This window comes from Gigantopelta aegis, chromosome 8 (genome assembly GCF_016097555.1).
Source record: "Gigantopelta aegis isolate Gae_Host chromosome 8, Gae_host_genome, whole genome shotgun sequence".
In the NCBI taxonomy this organism is placed as follows: Eukaryota; Metazoa; Mollusca; class Gastropoda; order Neomphalida; family Peltospiridae; genus Gigantopelta; species Gigantopelta aegis.
In genome coordinates this window covers 37,421,274-37,439,977 of record NC_054706.1, presented here as the reverse complement: position 1 = coordinate 37,439,977, position 18,704 = coordinate 37,421,274, and the positions used below count along the sequence as shown (strand labels likewise).

The 18,704-nt window shown below is 36.1% G+C and overlaps 1 protein-coding gene across 1 annotated transcript; it reads right to left on the bottom strand.

The window, feature by feature from the left end:
- Positions 1-3,379: 3,379 nt before the first annotated feature.
- Positions 3,380-16,767, bottom strand: LOC121379321. The gene is made up of 5 exons (XM_041507892.1): positions 16,637-16,767; positions 12,701-14,232; positions 11,702-11,843; positions 7,658-7,838; positions 3,380-3,682 (listed from the first exon to the last, which is right to left on the bottom strand). Exons 2-5 carry the CDS (start codon positions 13,759-13,761, stop codon positions 3,534-3,536), a joined length of 1,533 nt encoding a protein of 510 aa, XP_041363826.1. The 5' UTR covers positions 13,762-14,232; positions 16,637-16,767; the 3' UTR covers positions 3,380-3,533.
- Between the last annotated feature and the right edge of the window lie 1,937 nt (positions 16,768-18,704).

Genomic DNA, 18,704 nt, shown 5'->3' with positions numbered 1-18,704 from the left:
ATATACCAGTCGTAGGGTACGTTTTGGGACGGAAAAAAATCAAATTGGTCCGTCACGGTTGTTCAATTCTACGACCTAAGCATCAGAGACAAGCGCTTTATTAACTGATCAGTGACATCCCTCCCCATAAAATGTAGAAGTCACTTCCCAAAGTTGAATCCATGGGAATAAAGTTAAATTTGAGAAATACTGCTAGATCTACTGAAACCTAGATGTACCTGGGTTACAACTAATCGGAAATATCACGCACGTCAGTGCTGTTCTTCGCTGAAGCTTTACTCGTAGCAAATCTTAAGTCACATTTTATTGCGTGTTTTAACCATTTCTTCCTGCCGTCATTATCTCGTTCCGTTGCCAATGTTAAGCATGCGTAAATACGATAAACCATTTATTTGTTCTACCACATAAAAACAAAAGAACCGTTGCCAAATCGGTCCTATGGTTTGATTAAGTTGTTGATCAATTTAAAGATACATTATTTGAACAGTTGGGAAGATTTATTGTTGAAAACACACATTTTATTACGTATATAGCAACCTCAAAAAACAACAACACCAAAAATAAAACACAACCCACCTGTACCCTCTTTACTGATTAATAATTTGGAAAGTGTTTATACACGAATAATGTTTTGCACCTAATATCATATGGGTATTAGACCCCTTTTGGGTTAAAAAGTTAGATAAATTGGTCGAATATTTTACAAGTTGTGACGGAATTAAAAATACATCTTACATCATTGCCAGGGGACAGGTGACATGAAAGCCCTATCATTTAGTCTGTGGAGAAGGAAGGAAGGAAGGAAATGTTTTATTTAACAACACACATTTTATTTATGGTTATATGGAGTTGGACATATGGTTAAGGACCACACAGATATTGAGAGAGGAAACCCGCTGTCACCACTTCATGGGCTACTCTGTAGATCCTCTGCAGGTATGCCAATGGAACAGATAAAATACTATGAGCTGAAACTGTTTTGTTTGCTTCTGTCGCCAGCCCACTTAATAGTTCCAATCAAAGCATTTGGACCAGTAGAGAGTTTGTACGTGAACAGTGGATCCAGAATAGTATTGGGATTCTATCTTTGTTGCTTGTCTTGGAGTTGAAAGGAGAGTGGGATTTAGCTCAGCTAGTAGAGCACTCACCTGATGCGTTTGAGTCATAGGATCGAAACTCCTCAGCAGATTCATTCAGCATTGTGGTTTTCCCATCTTAACCAGTGCCTCATGACTGGTATATCAAAGGTCAGGGTATATACATACGGTATTATCATGTCTGTGTGAAAGTGCATATAAAACATGAAAAGAAAATGAAGCCTGTTTTCTCGGATGACCAACTGTTAAAGTTTGTTTTGTTTATTGACACCACTAGAGCACATTGATATATTAAAGTTACATTCTCTGGTTACCATATTATATCATCATGTACAAATGTGAAATACAAGCTCAAATGCACTTTTTAAAAAGCCGTGTGTGTTCGCTATGAACGGATATCGTCAAACGTATACGCTTGATTCGTCGCCTGTGCCGCCATAGCTCACCAAAGCACAAACGACTGCCTGTTGTCAGTTTCAGTTAACACGTGCGTTTGCCGATTTCAAATTGTAGGGTTCGTCTCAAAAAAATTAAAAGAGAAATATTGCGCTGTACGAAGAACGTTCGGTTGAGGATACGGTACTAGTCTTTAGTTAAAACCGGTTTGATCTTAACAACGTATTATCGACAGTCGTACCTTCCTATTTCAGAATTGATATTTTATAAAGTGTTAGTAGAACTTTCAAAGTTTAGTTTGTATACTAGTAACACATTAATCATGTATATATTTTTAAAATAAAATATACTAAAGTAGACAATGAACGTTTTCACTTCTTAATTTTACGTGGTAAAATCGACAAATTCAAATAAATATTATTTCGTTTGGAAAGGGTAAAGTTGGTGAGGGGGGGAGGGGGGTTGTTTAACGACATCAAAGATAAAGCATATTGATTTAATAATCATCCGACCCCATACAACCGTAAATAAAATGTGTTGAGTGCGTCGTTAAATAAAACATATCCTATCCTTCCTTCCATCTGCTGTTGGATGTCTAACATTTGGTAATTTTGACATATAATCTTAGAGCGGAATCGGGTGCATGTGCAGGGGAGGGTATTGGCGGTCGAAACCCTTACTTGCTCAAGCTTAAAAAAAAATTGAAATGTATTTTTTGGGGGAGCATGGCCCCATATAAACTTCTCTTAACACAGTCTATAACCCCAACCCGCTAAAAATCCCTGCACACACGCCTTGGAAACCCGCTACATTTTTTTTTAGCAAGGGATTGTTTACATGTACCATCCCACAGATAGGATATCACATACCATGGTCTTTTTGTATACCCGCCGATGGGGATCGATCCTAAGACTGACCGCGCATTTCCAAAAAACACCTTTTTAGGTCTAAGTAATGAATAAAAATAACATATAGTCTCGAACACAGTACCCTCTTCCTCTACCCCTAGAGCGAAACGTAATTAGTAACACCCCCTTACATGTAACGCGTATGCCAACAGCTGGCCACTGTCAAAATTTCAAGGCAAATCCCCCACTCACCGACCCCTGGAAAGGCGGCGTACCATACCTCTATGGATATAAATATGTGTTGGAGATACGAGACGACCCCTCAATCAAACCAGTTAAATTTGTTTAAAAATTGCGAAATCTCACGTGATCTCGTTTGGGAATTCTATACTTGTGATAAGCCAATGAAAACCGAGATCGGTACGAGCCCGTCAAAAGTGTTCCACTTTCAAAATCATGGCTTTGTTTTTGACCTGGATAAGTCAGCGTAGTGAAACCAATGCGGAGTGCGGCGTCATATATGCACCAAACTTAATTGGATTTTCTATTCTATATGCTTAAATAATAAAAATATTCCAGGGAATGTAGTTTTAATCATCGGCTATTGGATGTCAAACATTTGCTTATTTTGATGCATAGTCTTAGAGAGGAAACCCGCTACATTTTTCCATTAGTATCAAGGGATCTTTTATATGCACCATCCCATAGACAGGACAGGACATACAACAGCCTTTCATATACCAGTCGTAGTGCACTGGCTGGAACTAGAAATGGCCCAATGGGTCCACTGACGGGAATCGATTCTACACCAATCACGCATCAGGCAAACGCTTTACTACTGGGCTACGTGCCCCCCCCCCCCCCCCCCCCCATAACCAAATGTTTGACATCTAATAGCTGAGGACTGATAAACCAGTGTGCTCTAGTGGAGTCATTAAATAAAACTTGAAAGTGAAATGTTTACAGATGCACAAATGTATCACTCAAAACTCAATACCTGTTGTATCCTGAATATTAAAAAGACAATAAACACCTAAATATTTTAGTTACGTTTATTTAGTTTTCACTCTTTACCATATTATCAAGCATTCATAAAAACCACACATATGTATATCAAAGAACATACATGAACATTCATGAAAAATATAACTATATAATTTATCACAGATCATAATAACTTAACAAACTAACGTCACACAGAAATATTCAATTTCTCTTCTAAAAGCGTTACTATGTTTTCTTTTCCAAAGTCTCTAGCTATATCCATTGGGGTAAGGTCGCCCATTTTGGCTGTTGTGCATGCTCCTGTATTGAGCAAAGCTTTAACAATGTCTTCATTTCCTGAAAATAAAAAAGGGAAGCACTTTTACTTATGTGCCCAGTGCATGCCTAAACAGCACAACTAATTAGCTTCATTGAGAACTACGGTAATAGTCTATTAAAGACAAAACAAAATACTAATAGCATATTTGTTAAGCCATGTCATGAACTGATAGCCTTCTTTTTTTTCATTAATTATTGTCAGGAGTGATTGTGTCAAGCCATATGATTGGCTGATACTGACCCTTTAGGGCCAATTAGAGGTGTTAAGCTATTCACATTATGAAATCATTCAGAAATTATAAATAAGTTCATTTTCTGGTGATATTTCAACAGACAACAATTTTATCAAATACTTTAGCATAAAAATCAGACAGATAATGAAACACTGTGAAATGAAAAATGTGTTTTTATGTGACTCACTGCTCCTAGTGATCCAGTGCAAGTGGGAGACAACAAACAGATGCCATCAGTCATCTTCATAAATCAAGGCTAATATTCGTTCCTCGTATTCAGCCTTGATACATGTAGTCAAGATTACTGATATCCACTACTAGCGCCCTCTATTGAAAGAAAATTTGTAACACCGATTATGTCCCTTACACGATGACATCGCTGACCAATCACAGCATCGGTAACATGTGACAATCTTGAAAGCAATATCAAAAATTAACCGCCGAAACCTTTTTTTTAACATATCGTGACAAACACGACACATTTCCACGGACGCTGACGCTGCCATCTTTGTTTACAATAACAAGGGAATCTATAAGGAGCGTTACGATTCGTTGCAATCAGATCTCATCGCATCCAATGAAATTTAAGCATTTTCTGGCACGATTTCTTGACGACATGTATCAAGGCTGAATACGAAGAACGAATATTAGCCTTGATTTATGAAGATGTCCATGGGTCTGAACATAGACTCCCTTCTCAAAAGGAAGTGGCACTAAAAATTCCTAATTTCTTTACTAAAAATTCCCAATAATTCCCAGTATGTATATTTAATTATGTCTGTTGTAATAAATTAATTTAACTGTAGTGTACTGCATCATTTAGAGGACTGGAAACATATCCCAAGTATGATTTGCTGGTGCTAATTTTCACAATCCCATCAGTCATGGGACCATGGTGAAATATCCTGGATAAATTTCTGACCATCAATTCCACTGTCCTAACACTTTAACATATTAAATAAAGTTTTAGTGTAGGCTTATCTAGATGCATCCAAATTTGCAATCTTAAATGATTAAATGAGAACATAGTACATGTAGTGGAACATTACAGAATGGAGAGAGAGAGAGAGAGAGAGAGAGAGAGAGAGAGAGAGAGAGAGAGAGAGAGAGAGAGAGAGAGAGAGAGAGAGAGAGAGAGGGAGAGAGAGAGAGAGAGAGAAATAAAGAGAGGGGGGAGGAGGGGTGGTAATGACTGACAGACTGTCAATTAGTTATATGAATTTCTATAATATTGAGCATTAATACATATTTGAAAAATGTAACATAATCATTTATTTTACTCATCGACATACCAAAGAGTACAGTTCAAAATATTTATGTATTAATGACATACTATAAGGTACTAATTTAGTTTGATTTTTTAATTTTATTTCCTGGGTAAAATTACAGAATTTAGAAAAGATTGTAAAATACAAGTATAAGGAAGGAAGGAAATGTTTTATTTAACAATGCACTCAACACATTTTATTTACGGTAATATGGTGTCAGACATATGGTTAAGGACCACACAGATATTGAGAGGAAACCTGCTGTCGCCACTTCATGGGCTACTCTTTTTCGATTAGCAGCAAGGAATCTTTTATATGCACCATCCCACAGACAGGGGCAGGATGTAGCCCAGTGGTAAAGCGCTCGCTCGATGTGCGGTCGGTCTGGCATCGATCCCCCTCGGTGGGCCCATTGGGCTATTTCTCGTTACAGCCAGTGCACCACGACTGGTATATCAAAGGCCATGGTATGTACAACCCTGTCTGTGGGATGGTGCATATAAAAGATCCCTTGCTGCTAATCAAAAAGAGTAGCCCATGAAGTGGCAACAGCAGGTTTCCTCTCTCAATATTTGTGTGGTCTGATGCCATATAACCATAAATAAAATGTGTTGAGTGCATTGTTAAATAAAACATTCCTTTCTTTCTTTCATCCCACAGACAGGGTAGTACATACCACAGCCTTTGATATGCCAGTCGTGATGCACTGGCTGGAACAAGAAATAGCCCAATGGGCCCACCGATGGGGATCGATCAAAGACCGACCATGCATCGAGTGACCGCTTTACAAATCCAAGCATAAATGCATGTGTATGTGTCTATGTAAATTTCTAAGTGTATAGGATGAAACGGATGACTGGACACTTCAAGTGATGAACATAAGTAACAAAATAATAAAACTAAAGATATATAAAAGCCAGTTTAATAAACTAATCAACATGACATTATCTAAATCGGTGTGTCTGTATTATCACATCTGGGATCCGTGCCAAACCGTCTGGCTGGCAAATGTCTCATGAGGCTGTGTGCTTGGAAGATTTATCTCCCTTTACGACTCCCCAAGGAACTCCAGCCAGGTCTGTTTAAAGATTTGTATTGTTTTTTATACTACTTTTCATTGTTTTAACAAGAGATGGGTAACACTTAGTGTGCTGTATGTGTGTACGTGTCACTGCGTCTCTGTAAGCATACATACACACACATATATACAGATAGATCTGATTAAATGAATATCTGATACACTAAGCTATGAAGTTATAAACTCAGTGACACAGCAAGATAAATAGTATTCACCTGTTACTCATTATCTGTTTAAAAACACTTCAGCACTTTTTACACATAGATCACTTTTGTAGTCTTAACACACGGTTATTTTTTTGACATTTGGCCTAAAGAGCGAAAGCAAATCTGCTCCCATCATGGACTCTTATTTAATACAAGTACATGGTGTAGGATATTTTACATGCACTTTCTCAAAGGCAGGACAGTACATACCACAGCCTGTAATCCTGTCTCATTGCAGCTCTATTACTGAGCTACATCCAAACCTGCCTTTTAACCACAATTCAAACTTCAATATTGAAAATAAAAACAATACAGTTTTTCTGTACTTAATGTAAGAAGAGCACACACGTTATTTGAGTTTAAGTTACATCTAGTGTACACACTGAACAATTGTGGGTGTGAAATTAATATGCAAATAATTTCACAATAGTTATACTGAACAAAAGAAATTTGAATACAGACTTTGCAATTTAAGGTGAGCTATTACTCTCACTCCCCATCACTCACCTGAAATTATTTTAAGGAGAGTAATTTTTAGCTCCCCATAGCATGTCCATTTATATGGTATCAATATGTTAATATCTAAAATGACCCCCATAATCTAAGTTAGGGTAGCAATTAATGATGTTGAGGTCTGCGAATACATGTATAACGTTCTTTCTTTTTTGAAATTCATATAAAATTATTCAATTTGATGTCATTAGTTTTTATGGCTGTTAAAATTATCAATATTTTGAGAACATCTTAGGCCCATTATAAGTCAATTTACTGATTTAATTTTGTCCTGAAGGAAAGAAATGTTTTATTTAACAACGCACTCAACACATTTTATTTACGGTAATATGGAGTCGGACATATGGTTAAGGACCACACAGATATTGAGAGAGAAAACCAGCTGTCACCACTTCACAAGCTATTCTTTTCGATTAGCAGTAAGGGATCTTTTATATGCACCATCCCATAGACAGGATAGCACATACCATGGCCTTTGATGTACCAGTCATGGTGCGCTGGCTAGAGCGAGAAATAGCCCAATGTGCCCACTGACAGGGATCGATCCCAGACCGACCATGCATCAAGCAAGCGTTTTACCACTGGGCTACGTCCCGCCCTTTTGTCCTGAAAAACATATATAAGCTATAACCGAAATATTCAGGTCTATTTTGTTGTTTGGTATATTATTTATTTAATACACATTCCTCACTTACCATGCATAACAGCTAGGTGTAATGGTGTGGCATTTTCGCACTGTGGGTTAGTACAGTTCAAGTCAATGTTGTCACACTTTAAAAGCTTCAACACAAGAGACAGGCTGCCATTGTTAACCGCGGCATGCAGGGGGGTGTTCCCAGTGTCAGACGGAAGGTTCACATCCACAGGCGGCTTCACCTGAAAGAGTAAACTTATTTTACATTTTAACAAAAACAAACACCATGTAACACAGTGAAACATTAAAGAGCTGTACATGTAAAGACACTCTCTTTGCAGAGTCCAACACAAATCCAGTGAGCCCTGCCCCATGTCAGACATAAAATGTTTTAAAAACAAGCATTCCAGGCCCAAAACATTTTTATATATATATATCTCCCAGTGTGCTATTTTGAGGAGTCCAGGAGCCCGAGGCTTGCAAAAATCATAAATCATATATGACACACATGACTCAGAAAAATTATTTGTACAAATTACATTGATTCTTCGAAATAACATAGTCAACATATATCTCAAAATCCTGGGAAACCAGTCTTGAATAGTGATCTCTTCCATGGTTTTATGCAAAACATTTAGTGTATCTTCCATTCTACTGGACATGCATGGCAAGGCTTGCTGGGTTGGTGGTTTACAGACAGAGAGACCTTATGACACTTAAATGTTTTAAACCAAAATCGCACACCGTCTCCTACGATCAAGGGCCAAGGGGTAAATTGCTATGTAAGTCATACCTGATCTGTAACAGTACATGATAAAGATATACACAAAATTTCAGCTCATTCTCTTGAGGCATTTTGAAAAAATGTCTGACATTTTGTTTTTCATATCTCTTAAGTTCATTGGCCATAACTGTGAAAAATGGGTGAATCGTCTTGAATGTCAAACTTGTTCTTTAACAGTACATGATAAATTTTGTTTTCCAAAGTTCAAGGGCCATAACTCAAACTATATCTGAAACTGTACATGATAAAGGGTGTTTTTTTAACTCGGTATCTGGAGGCAGTGCGAAACAAAATGTCCATAAAACAATATGGGACAGTTAGACAGACAGAAAGAAAGACAGACAGATGGAGATGAAACCTATAGACCCCTCCATTAGGACTGGTAGGGGACTAATAATTTTTTTTTTTTTAAATGATTGTACTGATCATTCAAGGTAATGGTTAAAATGTTCATATCTTGCAGATATGGATCTCAAACCATGCCCGACCTCCCCAACCGAAAACTTTCCATACTATTGTCAGTGACAGGATATTGAATTGGTATCATTTACCAATTCACCAAACTGGAAAAAACCAACTGAATTTGGCATCCATACTAGTATTTCATTATTAAATTGCCAAGTAAACAATTAAAAAATCATATCTATCTGTAGACACCGCCAAAAATCGCGACATTTGGTTGGTTGCTTGCCATGGCCGGAACTTCACTTTCATTCATATAATGTTTCCATTCATGAATCAGATTACACATACATTATACAATCTACAAAGATTTACAAAAACAAATGGATTCATTTGTTTCGTAAACATGAAATGGTATATTTTCATAATCAGCGGCTTTAGTAATATATAAAAATAATTATTTTCAAATGCAAATACAGTTGTATTATTTTGTACTGTAAACATTTGGCTGTAAAGAGAACACCGTTATGCTATGACGTCACTTACATTACATCATTTAATGCGCGTAAGATTATATGACGTAATGGCTGATGGATTTGTTGTACACTGCAGAGGAATTTTTACATTAAAAATAAGTTAAAATTGACAATGGGTAATAAACAGAATAACCAACTTGCTACGAGAAGTTACGAATGATCTGACCCTTGTCAATGAATGTTGTAAAACCCACGCCAAAGGCTTGGGTTTACAACATTCATTCACTCGGGACAGATAATTCCTAATTCCTCGTAGCTCATTAGTTATTCTCTAAGGAGTGTCTATGTAACTCCATTTGTGTGAGTACATGAAGCACTATAAAATATAGAGTCAAATGTAGTAGGTTTGACCTTATTTGTGCTTAGTGGAAACTCATTTCTGCTGTATAATCTTTATATGTGAGTGGTACTCTCAGCACAGCACATGGTCACCCTAAGGTTTTTGTTGTTCACTTTATGGTCAGTATTATCCCTTTCACCCTTAGATTTCTTCCATCTACCATTCATTCCATTGAGATTGTCTAACTAGTCACAAGTGGTTTACAGAGTTCAAAGGGTTAAATTTAAGTTGCAGACACTAATTTTAACCCGTAAAAAAAATTGACACTAAGTTTAGTTAATCTACAAACCTTAACACATTTGGATAAAGCTAATATAGAGTGAAACAAGAGTCTGTGACGTTGAAACGGTGAAATACCCATAAAAAATAGACAAGAACTCGACTCCATAACTATTACTTCTCAGACGCACATGTGTTTTTAAAAATATATAAAATGTATGATGACCAGAAACGCTTCGGATGTATGAAAATGGATAATCTGAACAATAAAATCTAAGTAAAGTATGATTTCAGTTATTAAAACGGCTCTAATAGTGAAAAATAAGCCATAGCGTTTAAAAACTAGGGTCTGTCATTTCAATGGAACAAACAATATTTCTAAAACCATTACTCACTGCATGCATTTTATTTCCTACTTTATATTTATTTTCAAAATGAATCTTTGGCTCTTTTTTGGTAAAATTAACGCATGCAGTTACTCTATATATATTATGGTCGAAGACGATTGCATAGGTTGAAACGGTTTTTTTAAAATCTATACACCTGTAACACATTTGGATAAAGTGGGATGGACGGACAGACAGACAGGACTGAGATAAAACCTATAGTCCCCTCTGGTGGAACCGGTAGGGGACTAATTATCACAAATGGCTTTAATTGAGAAAGATATGCCACAGTGTTTAAAAACTAGGGTTTGTTCATTTAACATAAGTTGTTTTGCATGTAGGACAGTGCTAACAACTTTTTCGATTGAATAACTAAGTAAACATAAAAATGAAATACATTGACAATATTTTATTCATGAAGTTAACTTTGCAACATGTTTGATATTTTTATTTTAATCAAATGCCATTGGATTTTTTGCTGTTTAACTTGAATACTGGTTAACTCTTTCAACAGAAACATTTGGACTTGACAAACATTTTAGATGGAACAAGTGAAAATGAAGTTGATCAGTGCTCACTTTGGAACAAATTTGTTTGAGTCAATATTTAGGTATGTAGAGTATTTCCTTGAAAATTTTAAAGAAAATTTTATTTGCCAAAGACAAAATGTTATAGCCACTTTGTATAAAAATTAGCAATTGGCTATATTGACAATGAACAGGGTAAGCCTGGTTGATGTTGAATGTTAATGTACAACTCAGTCTGTTGTGGTGTTTGCAACATCACGCTCACCAACACCATACTTGAAATAATTAAATTTCCATTGTATTCATTACAGTTTAAAGGCATCCAAGTGGTCCAGCCATAGCAACACAGGTTTGTTCATTTCTGGATAAATGTAAAAATGTTGTTGTCAAGGGCCTTCAGATCTGTTAACTTAACTTTATACTGGTACATTGTATTGTGGAACGTTATTGGTCAGGAATAAAAAAATGAATTCGAAGTAAATAATACTCTTGTTTGTAGTTTAATATATATGTTTCAATTTTAATTATACAGGTATAAGAATTATCTGTTATATCACTGGGATATGAACCAAAAAAAGCATGGCGAATATTTGTGCCAACCTAACCGCCAGTTCACTGTTTGCACTGTTTTTTTTTATACCTCGATGAACCTAAAAGAAATAATAGATAATCATTAATTGCCTTGCCTTGTGCCCATATCTTATTTGGGTTTAGGCACGTCCATCCCAAGCCCAGTCTCATTAATTGCCTACAGATAAATATTCAAAGTTCAACCACTGTAAAAAAAAATTATGACAGAAACCCGAATGATTTGACAAATCTTTCACACAAATTTTTTTTTTTTAAATAACAAAAAAAAAAAAATATATATATATAACAAGTTTCTAACTGCTACTGCTTGTGTTACTCACTCTGGTCAGGAAGTATTGTAGAATTTGAGTCTGCTTGTGCATGACCGCGATGAACACGACAGTACGGTTGTGAGCATCAACCGTGTGTGGCTTCACATGACCTCGCACCACCAAGTAGTGCACCACGTCTACAAATCCCAGTCTGAAATACAAACATAGACCATCTCATAACTCTCTAGAAAAAGGCTTCCATACAATTCCAAGGGTTTTGTTCGATTTCTAATTCATTTTCTGAGGTTGTTCAAACATTTATTCAGGGTTCGAAATAGCGGCCTGTGAAAAGCCATCCATTTTTTAGACCTACCAGGTGAAATAAAAATGTCACCTGCTTAAAATTACAGGTCATTTCATCTTCTATTTAGCAGAGGCTGAGTTCATAATTCTGTTTTATCCTGCTACCACTGTTTCTATTGACAGATTATGAGGACCAATTAAAGCAAAGTCATAAACGTATACTAGAAGATTATGACTTTTGACGTCACTCATATGTCACATGCATAGCTACATTACAAAATTGCTCATTTGACCTCTAGGTCATCGTGCAATGTACAATGTGGCAGAAATAACAGAAATAATAGTTTTTCCCCTTAATTTTTATGGTCTGCAGGATAAAAATAATAACTAGTTACTGACGTCGGATATCTGCTGTGTGCCAGGACAGGTTGGTGAGAGAGAGGTAGTTATAGTGACCGTACACATACCCACCAAGTCATTAAGCTCACTCTGGGTGGGAGCTGGTACTGGGATGCAAACCCTACCAGCCTTATGTTCAATGGCTTAACCACTAAACCATCCACTCCAATTGTAACAACAGTGCTATCAAAGTTATATCCTATATCTTTTCTGTGGGGAAAATGTGGTGGCAAAAGGTTAAGGTTCTGAACAGCGTTTAATTACACATTATGTATAAAATAGCAAAGTTGCATAAAATATTATTTTCCAACAGATTAGCAACTAACACAATGGTCCCAACTTCAATGAACAAATACATGTACATACCTAACTGCCTGAGAAAGCCGCTGTTGATGAATACTGTTATCTGAAACATTACTGGAAACAGGCCGAGTAGAGCAGGCTGCCTGTCGACCTGTGAGGTTTCGGTAGAAGTTCATAATGGCCACCCACATGCTGACAAGAGCAAATGACCGTGTTGCCAGGAGCCATTGAGCATACTGTCGGTTTCTAGTAGCACACTTTACGTCGGATAGCAGTTTCTTATACTGATCAGTATGTTCAGATACCAGCACATCCAGGTGATCAAGAAATAAGTGCGGGCCTTTCAGACTGACTAGTTTCCCAGGATACTCCCTGAAGATGGCCGACGCGAACTGGACAATGTCACTGTGAAGAACTTTCCTGGCTTCTTTGCCTACAGCAAACACTAAACCAAGCTCTTCCAAGAGAATGTCATTTTCCATTTTGAAAATGTCATGTTTCTGGACATCAGGAAAATCAGACAGCCAAAAATGAGCAAATTGAACAAAATTGTCACCAGAATTGCAATACTGCGCCAAATTAGAAACACTGGCATTGGCTCTACCTAACCATCCTGCGACTATAGTAGCATCCATGTAACACATCATGTCATCAAAATTTCTTGGTGCGACTTCAGATTTCCTTTGTTTAGAAACACAGGATTTCTCCGATATATGTGAGGGACTTGGTGGGTTGACTCTGTTCGAAAGACTGTCCTGCACAGGGGGAAGTGCAAAAGGTTTTGGCATTTCATGTTTGGGAGGAAATGTGGCTAGAGCTTTCTTTTTTCTTTTCTTTTTACTGTACTTCACTTGAGATGCGTTGAGAGCATTAACATCTCCACATGCACCCTGTTCAGTTGGAGATCCATTTATTACTACTCCAGAATCAGGGGATATAACTCTGTGTGAACTATTTTTGGAAGCAGAAGAGTGACAACCTTCCGATCCACTGCTACTCATGGAAAAGTTCTCCAGCTCTCCAGCTCGCATTTCCTCATCACTAATTACATCCTCATCACTGTCACGAATTGAAAGTCGTGACACACAGATAAGGTCACGCAAGTCTCGGACACCACGACTCATGATTTACAACAATCGTTTTCTTTGCTTTACTTTTCACATATGTTCTAAGGAAACTGTTGCAGCTGAATTTCCACTCGGACTCTAACATCCAAAGCAAGAAATACAGTGGTTATTAAACTTGGCAGGCGGAATTTTAGACGCCAAGCAAATTGAAAAAAGAACATCAATAACCTGGAGAGAGATGTTGCAAATCCAGCGTAGTTATCATTAATGGAAGAACTTATTTCCGACATGGGGTCAATCATATATATGTTTAACAATAAAGCAACATGTGTTTTTTATAAATTTCTAAGTGAACAAAACATTTCTTATCCTGCATCAGTCATCACTGAGCCAAACTGTGCTAGACACGGTCACTAAGACGAGAGTGTGGAACTGTTCCCATGCTAACTTGAACAAGAACATCAAAGTCTCCTTCAGAATTGGAACGCCAGTAAACTCCTGAGAATAACTAATATCCATTTACAGAATCTGAAAGTATAAAAACAGAAACAGAAATTATTAAATCTGTGACCTGTTTTATACATAAATGTAGTGGCATGCCCCCCCCCCCCAATCAAACCTTTTATTTAAACTATTAAATTTTATAAAATCATACATACATATATACATAGTGTGGGTTGCCCCCCCCCCCCTTTAAAATCATGGCTACACCAGTGCATAAATGATATTTAGAAGTGCAACAATTCATGTTAAGTGCATATTTGAACAAACATATTTGAACAAGGAGTATTATTATGAAAAATAAACATTCTTTGTTAGAAAGATGCTTATTCAAAGTTGCTATATTAATATATGCATTTAAAAATAGAAAAATAGCATTACCAGAATCAATTTAAAAAATCCCATTATTTCTACTTTATGGAGATGGCCATCTTTACAAAAAGGACATACAGACCATGGTCTCTAAACGGCTGTGACCAGGTCTAATATCACAGAACTAATACGCTATCAGCTCACTAGGTGGCATTGTGGTTAAATGCTAAAACAATGGTCGTGTCTACCAAATATCAAAAGTGTTACAATATTGACCATTATTTAATTATAAGTTTGATTTTTTTTTTATTGTTATAGTAAAATTGTGTTAAAAATATATCCATATATAGCGGTCAAAAAGCCTTATTTGAAAGTGGATACTGTCTGATTTCTATTATTGATTAATATGTGATATATTTGTTATCAGTGAACTCGAAAATTATCAGTGTAAAGGTATTTAACATAAAATTAGTTTAGTATTAGAGCAGAAATATTTGCCTAATCAGTGGTAGCAAAGAAAATGACTGATGTAAAGCTATTTAATGTCAAACATGAGATTATCTGGTCCTTCGCATCGTAGGTGTGCAATCAAACCTTAATTTTATCTCTAGAACATTTGTTGTCGCCCTCCTAAAATATACATGTAGTAACAACGCATCGTCCACTGGTAGTTTGAACAAAAGCTGGTTTAAGCCCAGCTGGCCTCAGTATTTGATACATCCTAAAGTTAAAATGATTATTACTGTAAGTTGGGATTATTTACATTAAATCTTATGTTTTGCAAGTATCGTAAACATCCCATGAGAGTGACTGTAAACAAACTCTGCAACCTACATTATATAGCAGCTTGATGTGCGGATTCAGGATGATCTCTTTAATTAACAGCTTATAAACCATAAAATGTCATGATGAACCAATTAATTTAAATTACCCGGTACTAGCCTGAAATCAGAGTCTGTGTTTATTTATTTGTAAATTTAATTTCCAGAATTGACAAAACTTTTACATGGTGGAGCTTTAGATTGCATCAAAGTCGAGGTGATACACATTGTGTCCTAAATAATTTAGTCAAAATTAACTACAAACATGCTGACCTCAAAATATTTCACCATAAAATCCACTGAAATGTTACGTTTAATTACATTAAAATAACTTTAAATGCATTTGTGAATATCGACAATTCGATCTACAGCAGCTGCTAATGACAGTACTGAACTAAAACAACTTTGCTGCACTCTGAAAAGACAAATTATTGAGATTTAAAACTGGCCTCGGTGGTGTCGAGGTTAAGCCATTGGACATACATATAAGGCTGGTAGGTACAGGGTTCGCAGCCCGGTACCAGATATCCACTACTATTCTACTTTTTTCAGCTATGATACATGAAACAAAATAGATTGCAATTAGTTAATGAAACAAATTTACAATTTGGACATAAAACAAATCCATTCTAGTAAACAAAAGTGAAGCATCCTCCAGTAAACAGGAAAGAGTGCGTTCAGGTGCATGCGTTTGCAAAAAGTATCGTACTGCACAGGTGTGGTTCATAATTTTCAATTTTTAAGGCCACTACATAAACAAATATGTTTCTTAACTATGCACAATTAAAAAATACTATTTTTAAAAAGGAAAACTTCAGTTTGTCAAGTGTTCTGGTCCGAATTGATTCTTACTTAATACAATTTATACACTCAAAATTATTTACAATTGTTATGAATTGTGAATACTATTCACTACAGCAGAAGCACCAAAATGTAGGATGTACCTTTTGCAGATCGAATATAATAATTAAACACAAATTCTATCAACAGGGGGCTTAAAAATCATTTTTTTAAAAATGATTTGGCCTTGTTGATCTGGCACGTGTGAGGTCATGTGACACACACCGAATGTCCGTTAATTCATCTTTCTCCATTTTAAGTCAATTTCTACGAGTCATGTGAACCCGATATTAGTAATTTTAAGGAATAAAAAAAACGACTTTGTAAAATCAATGGGTTTGTAAAGTTTTGTATTTACATACTTACTTATGATTAAAGACTTATCTGAACTTTGTTTATCCTAGTAGCAGTTTATCATATTTAATCTAAAACAATAATTGAAAGAATACAAAACTAACCTTGTCTATGCATTGTTTTCGGCACAATAATATTAAATGATAATAAAATAAAACAACAATATTTTGTTTCATCAAAATTGTTGACAACGTCGTCAAGCAGGAACTGGCTATTATTAGTATCTGTGTTGTCGTTCATCCCTAAATCCTAGAGCACCAGTAACTCTTGAAAGTTCAGTTTGTTTTGTTTAACGACACCACTAAAGCACATTGATTTATCAATCATCGGCTATTGGATGTCAAACATTTGGTAATTTTGACATATAGTCTTAGAGAAGAAACCCGCTACATTTTTCCATTAGTAGCGAGGGATCTTTTATATGCACCATCCCATGGACAGGATAGCAAATACCACGGCCTTTAATGTACCAGTCGTGTTGCACTGGCTGGAGCAATAAATAGCCCAACGGGCCCACCGACGGGGATCGATCCCATACTGGCCAGGTATCAAGTGAGCGCTTTACCACTGGGCTACGGCCCACCCTTTGAAAGTTTAAAGGCAAAAACCGAATTTAAAGCTGCGGTTAAATAACAATCTTATAACATCATTTACTAATGCAAAATAAAAACTCAATTACACTTTTAATAAACTCATGTGTCTTAGCTAATAAGTGTACGTTGTCAAAAGCCTAGATGTGCATGTACATCTCCGCATTAAATATAGACCTCAATGACCGTGTCAATTTCATTATGTATCCCCGAGTTAGGGGTCGTCTCCAAAAAAACCCACAAATAATATAATAATAATAATAATAATAATAATAAATAAAAAAATTATTAAATTGGAAAAAAAAAAAGTTAACGTTATATGTAAAAGCAAAACTCGAGCGATATGCATTCGTTAATAATATATGCAAATATGTATAAATACTGGGCATACAACCAAGAACTCTTCAAGCTACATATGATGCAGTTTTTGTGTAACGGGAATAAGAGCGAAACGACCTGATACCCATGCAACACTATATGGTTTGGCATGCCTATGCTCAATGCATATTTGATAAATAACATTTATCTACTTATACTTAAATACACAAAAACATATCATGATAGAATCAAATGTCAGCTATTAACAATAATTACAACAAATACCTTATAACCAAACTGAACAGATTTGGAAAAACGTTGACAACTATGCTAACACATTAAATTATTTAAAGAGACATTTCTGAGTTTGCTGCAATGTTTAAGATGTTATCGACTAACAGAGACTTTTTGACGACTGTAATTACATATCAAATATATTTTTGTGCATAAAATATTAGTGGCTGTATATTAAACGTGTTTCTGATCGTTCTAATATTTGTAGTAGGTTAAATTTCATTTTATTTCCTAAAAACTATTTTTTCGTACGTACGAAATTATTTTAAGACAAATTCCAGTTTGGGCTTCTTACAAATATTAAGACGACCAAAAACATATTGAATATACAGACACTGATATTCTAAACAAGAAAATATATCTAATATGTATGTTTAATCGTAGAAATATTTTATTAGTCGAAAACATATTACAATGCAGCAAACTCGGGAATGTCCCTTTAAAATATATTATGTAGGTCTTTATTCACACTTATATTCCATATATATGACTATCAATTTGTTTTCCTTATTTACCTTTACATACTTACCAGAAACCAACTATATATTAGTCAAACTTTACATTAATTTTCTAAATTACCGTTTCATGGGGGGGGGGGGGGGACGTAGCCCAGTGGTAAAGCGCTCGCTCGATGCGCGGTCGGTCTGGGATCGATCCCCGTCGGTGGGCCCATTGGGCTATTTCACGTTCCAGCCAGTGCACCACGACTGGTATAACAAAGGCTGTGGTATGTACTACCCTGTCTGTGGGATGGTGCATATAAAAGATCCCTTGCTGCTAATCGAAAAGAGTGGTCCATGAAGTGGCGACAGCGGGTTTCCTCTCTCAATATCGGTGTTGTCCTTAACCATATGTCTGACGCCATATAACCGTCTTTCTTTTTGTCTTATGTCTCATAGGGTTATATTCATGGGACTAGGGGGTGTGCACTATGACTTAGTCAAACTCCGTACAAAATAGGAAATTCATC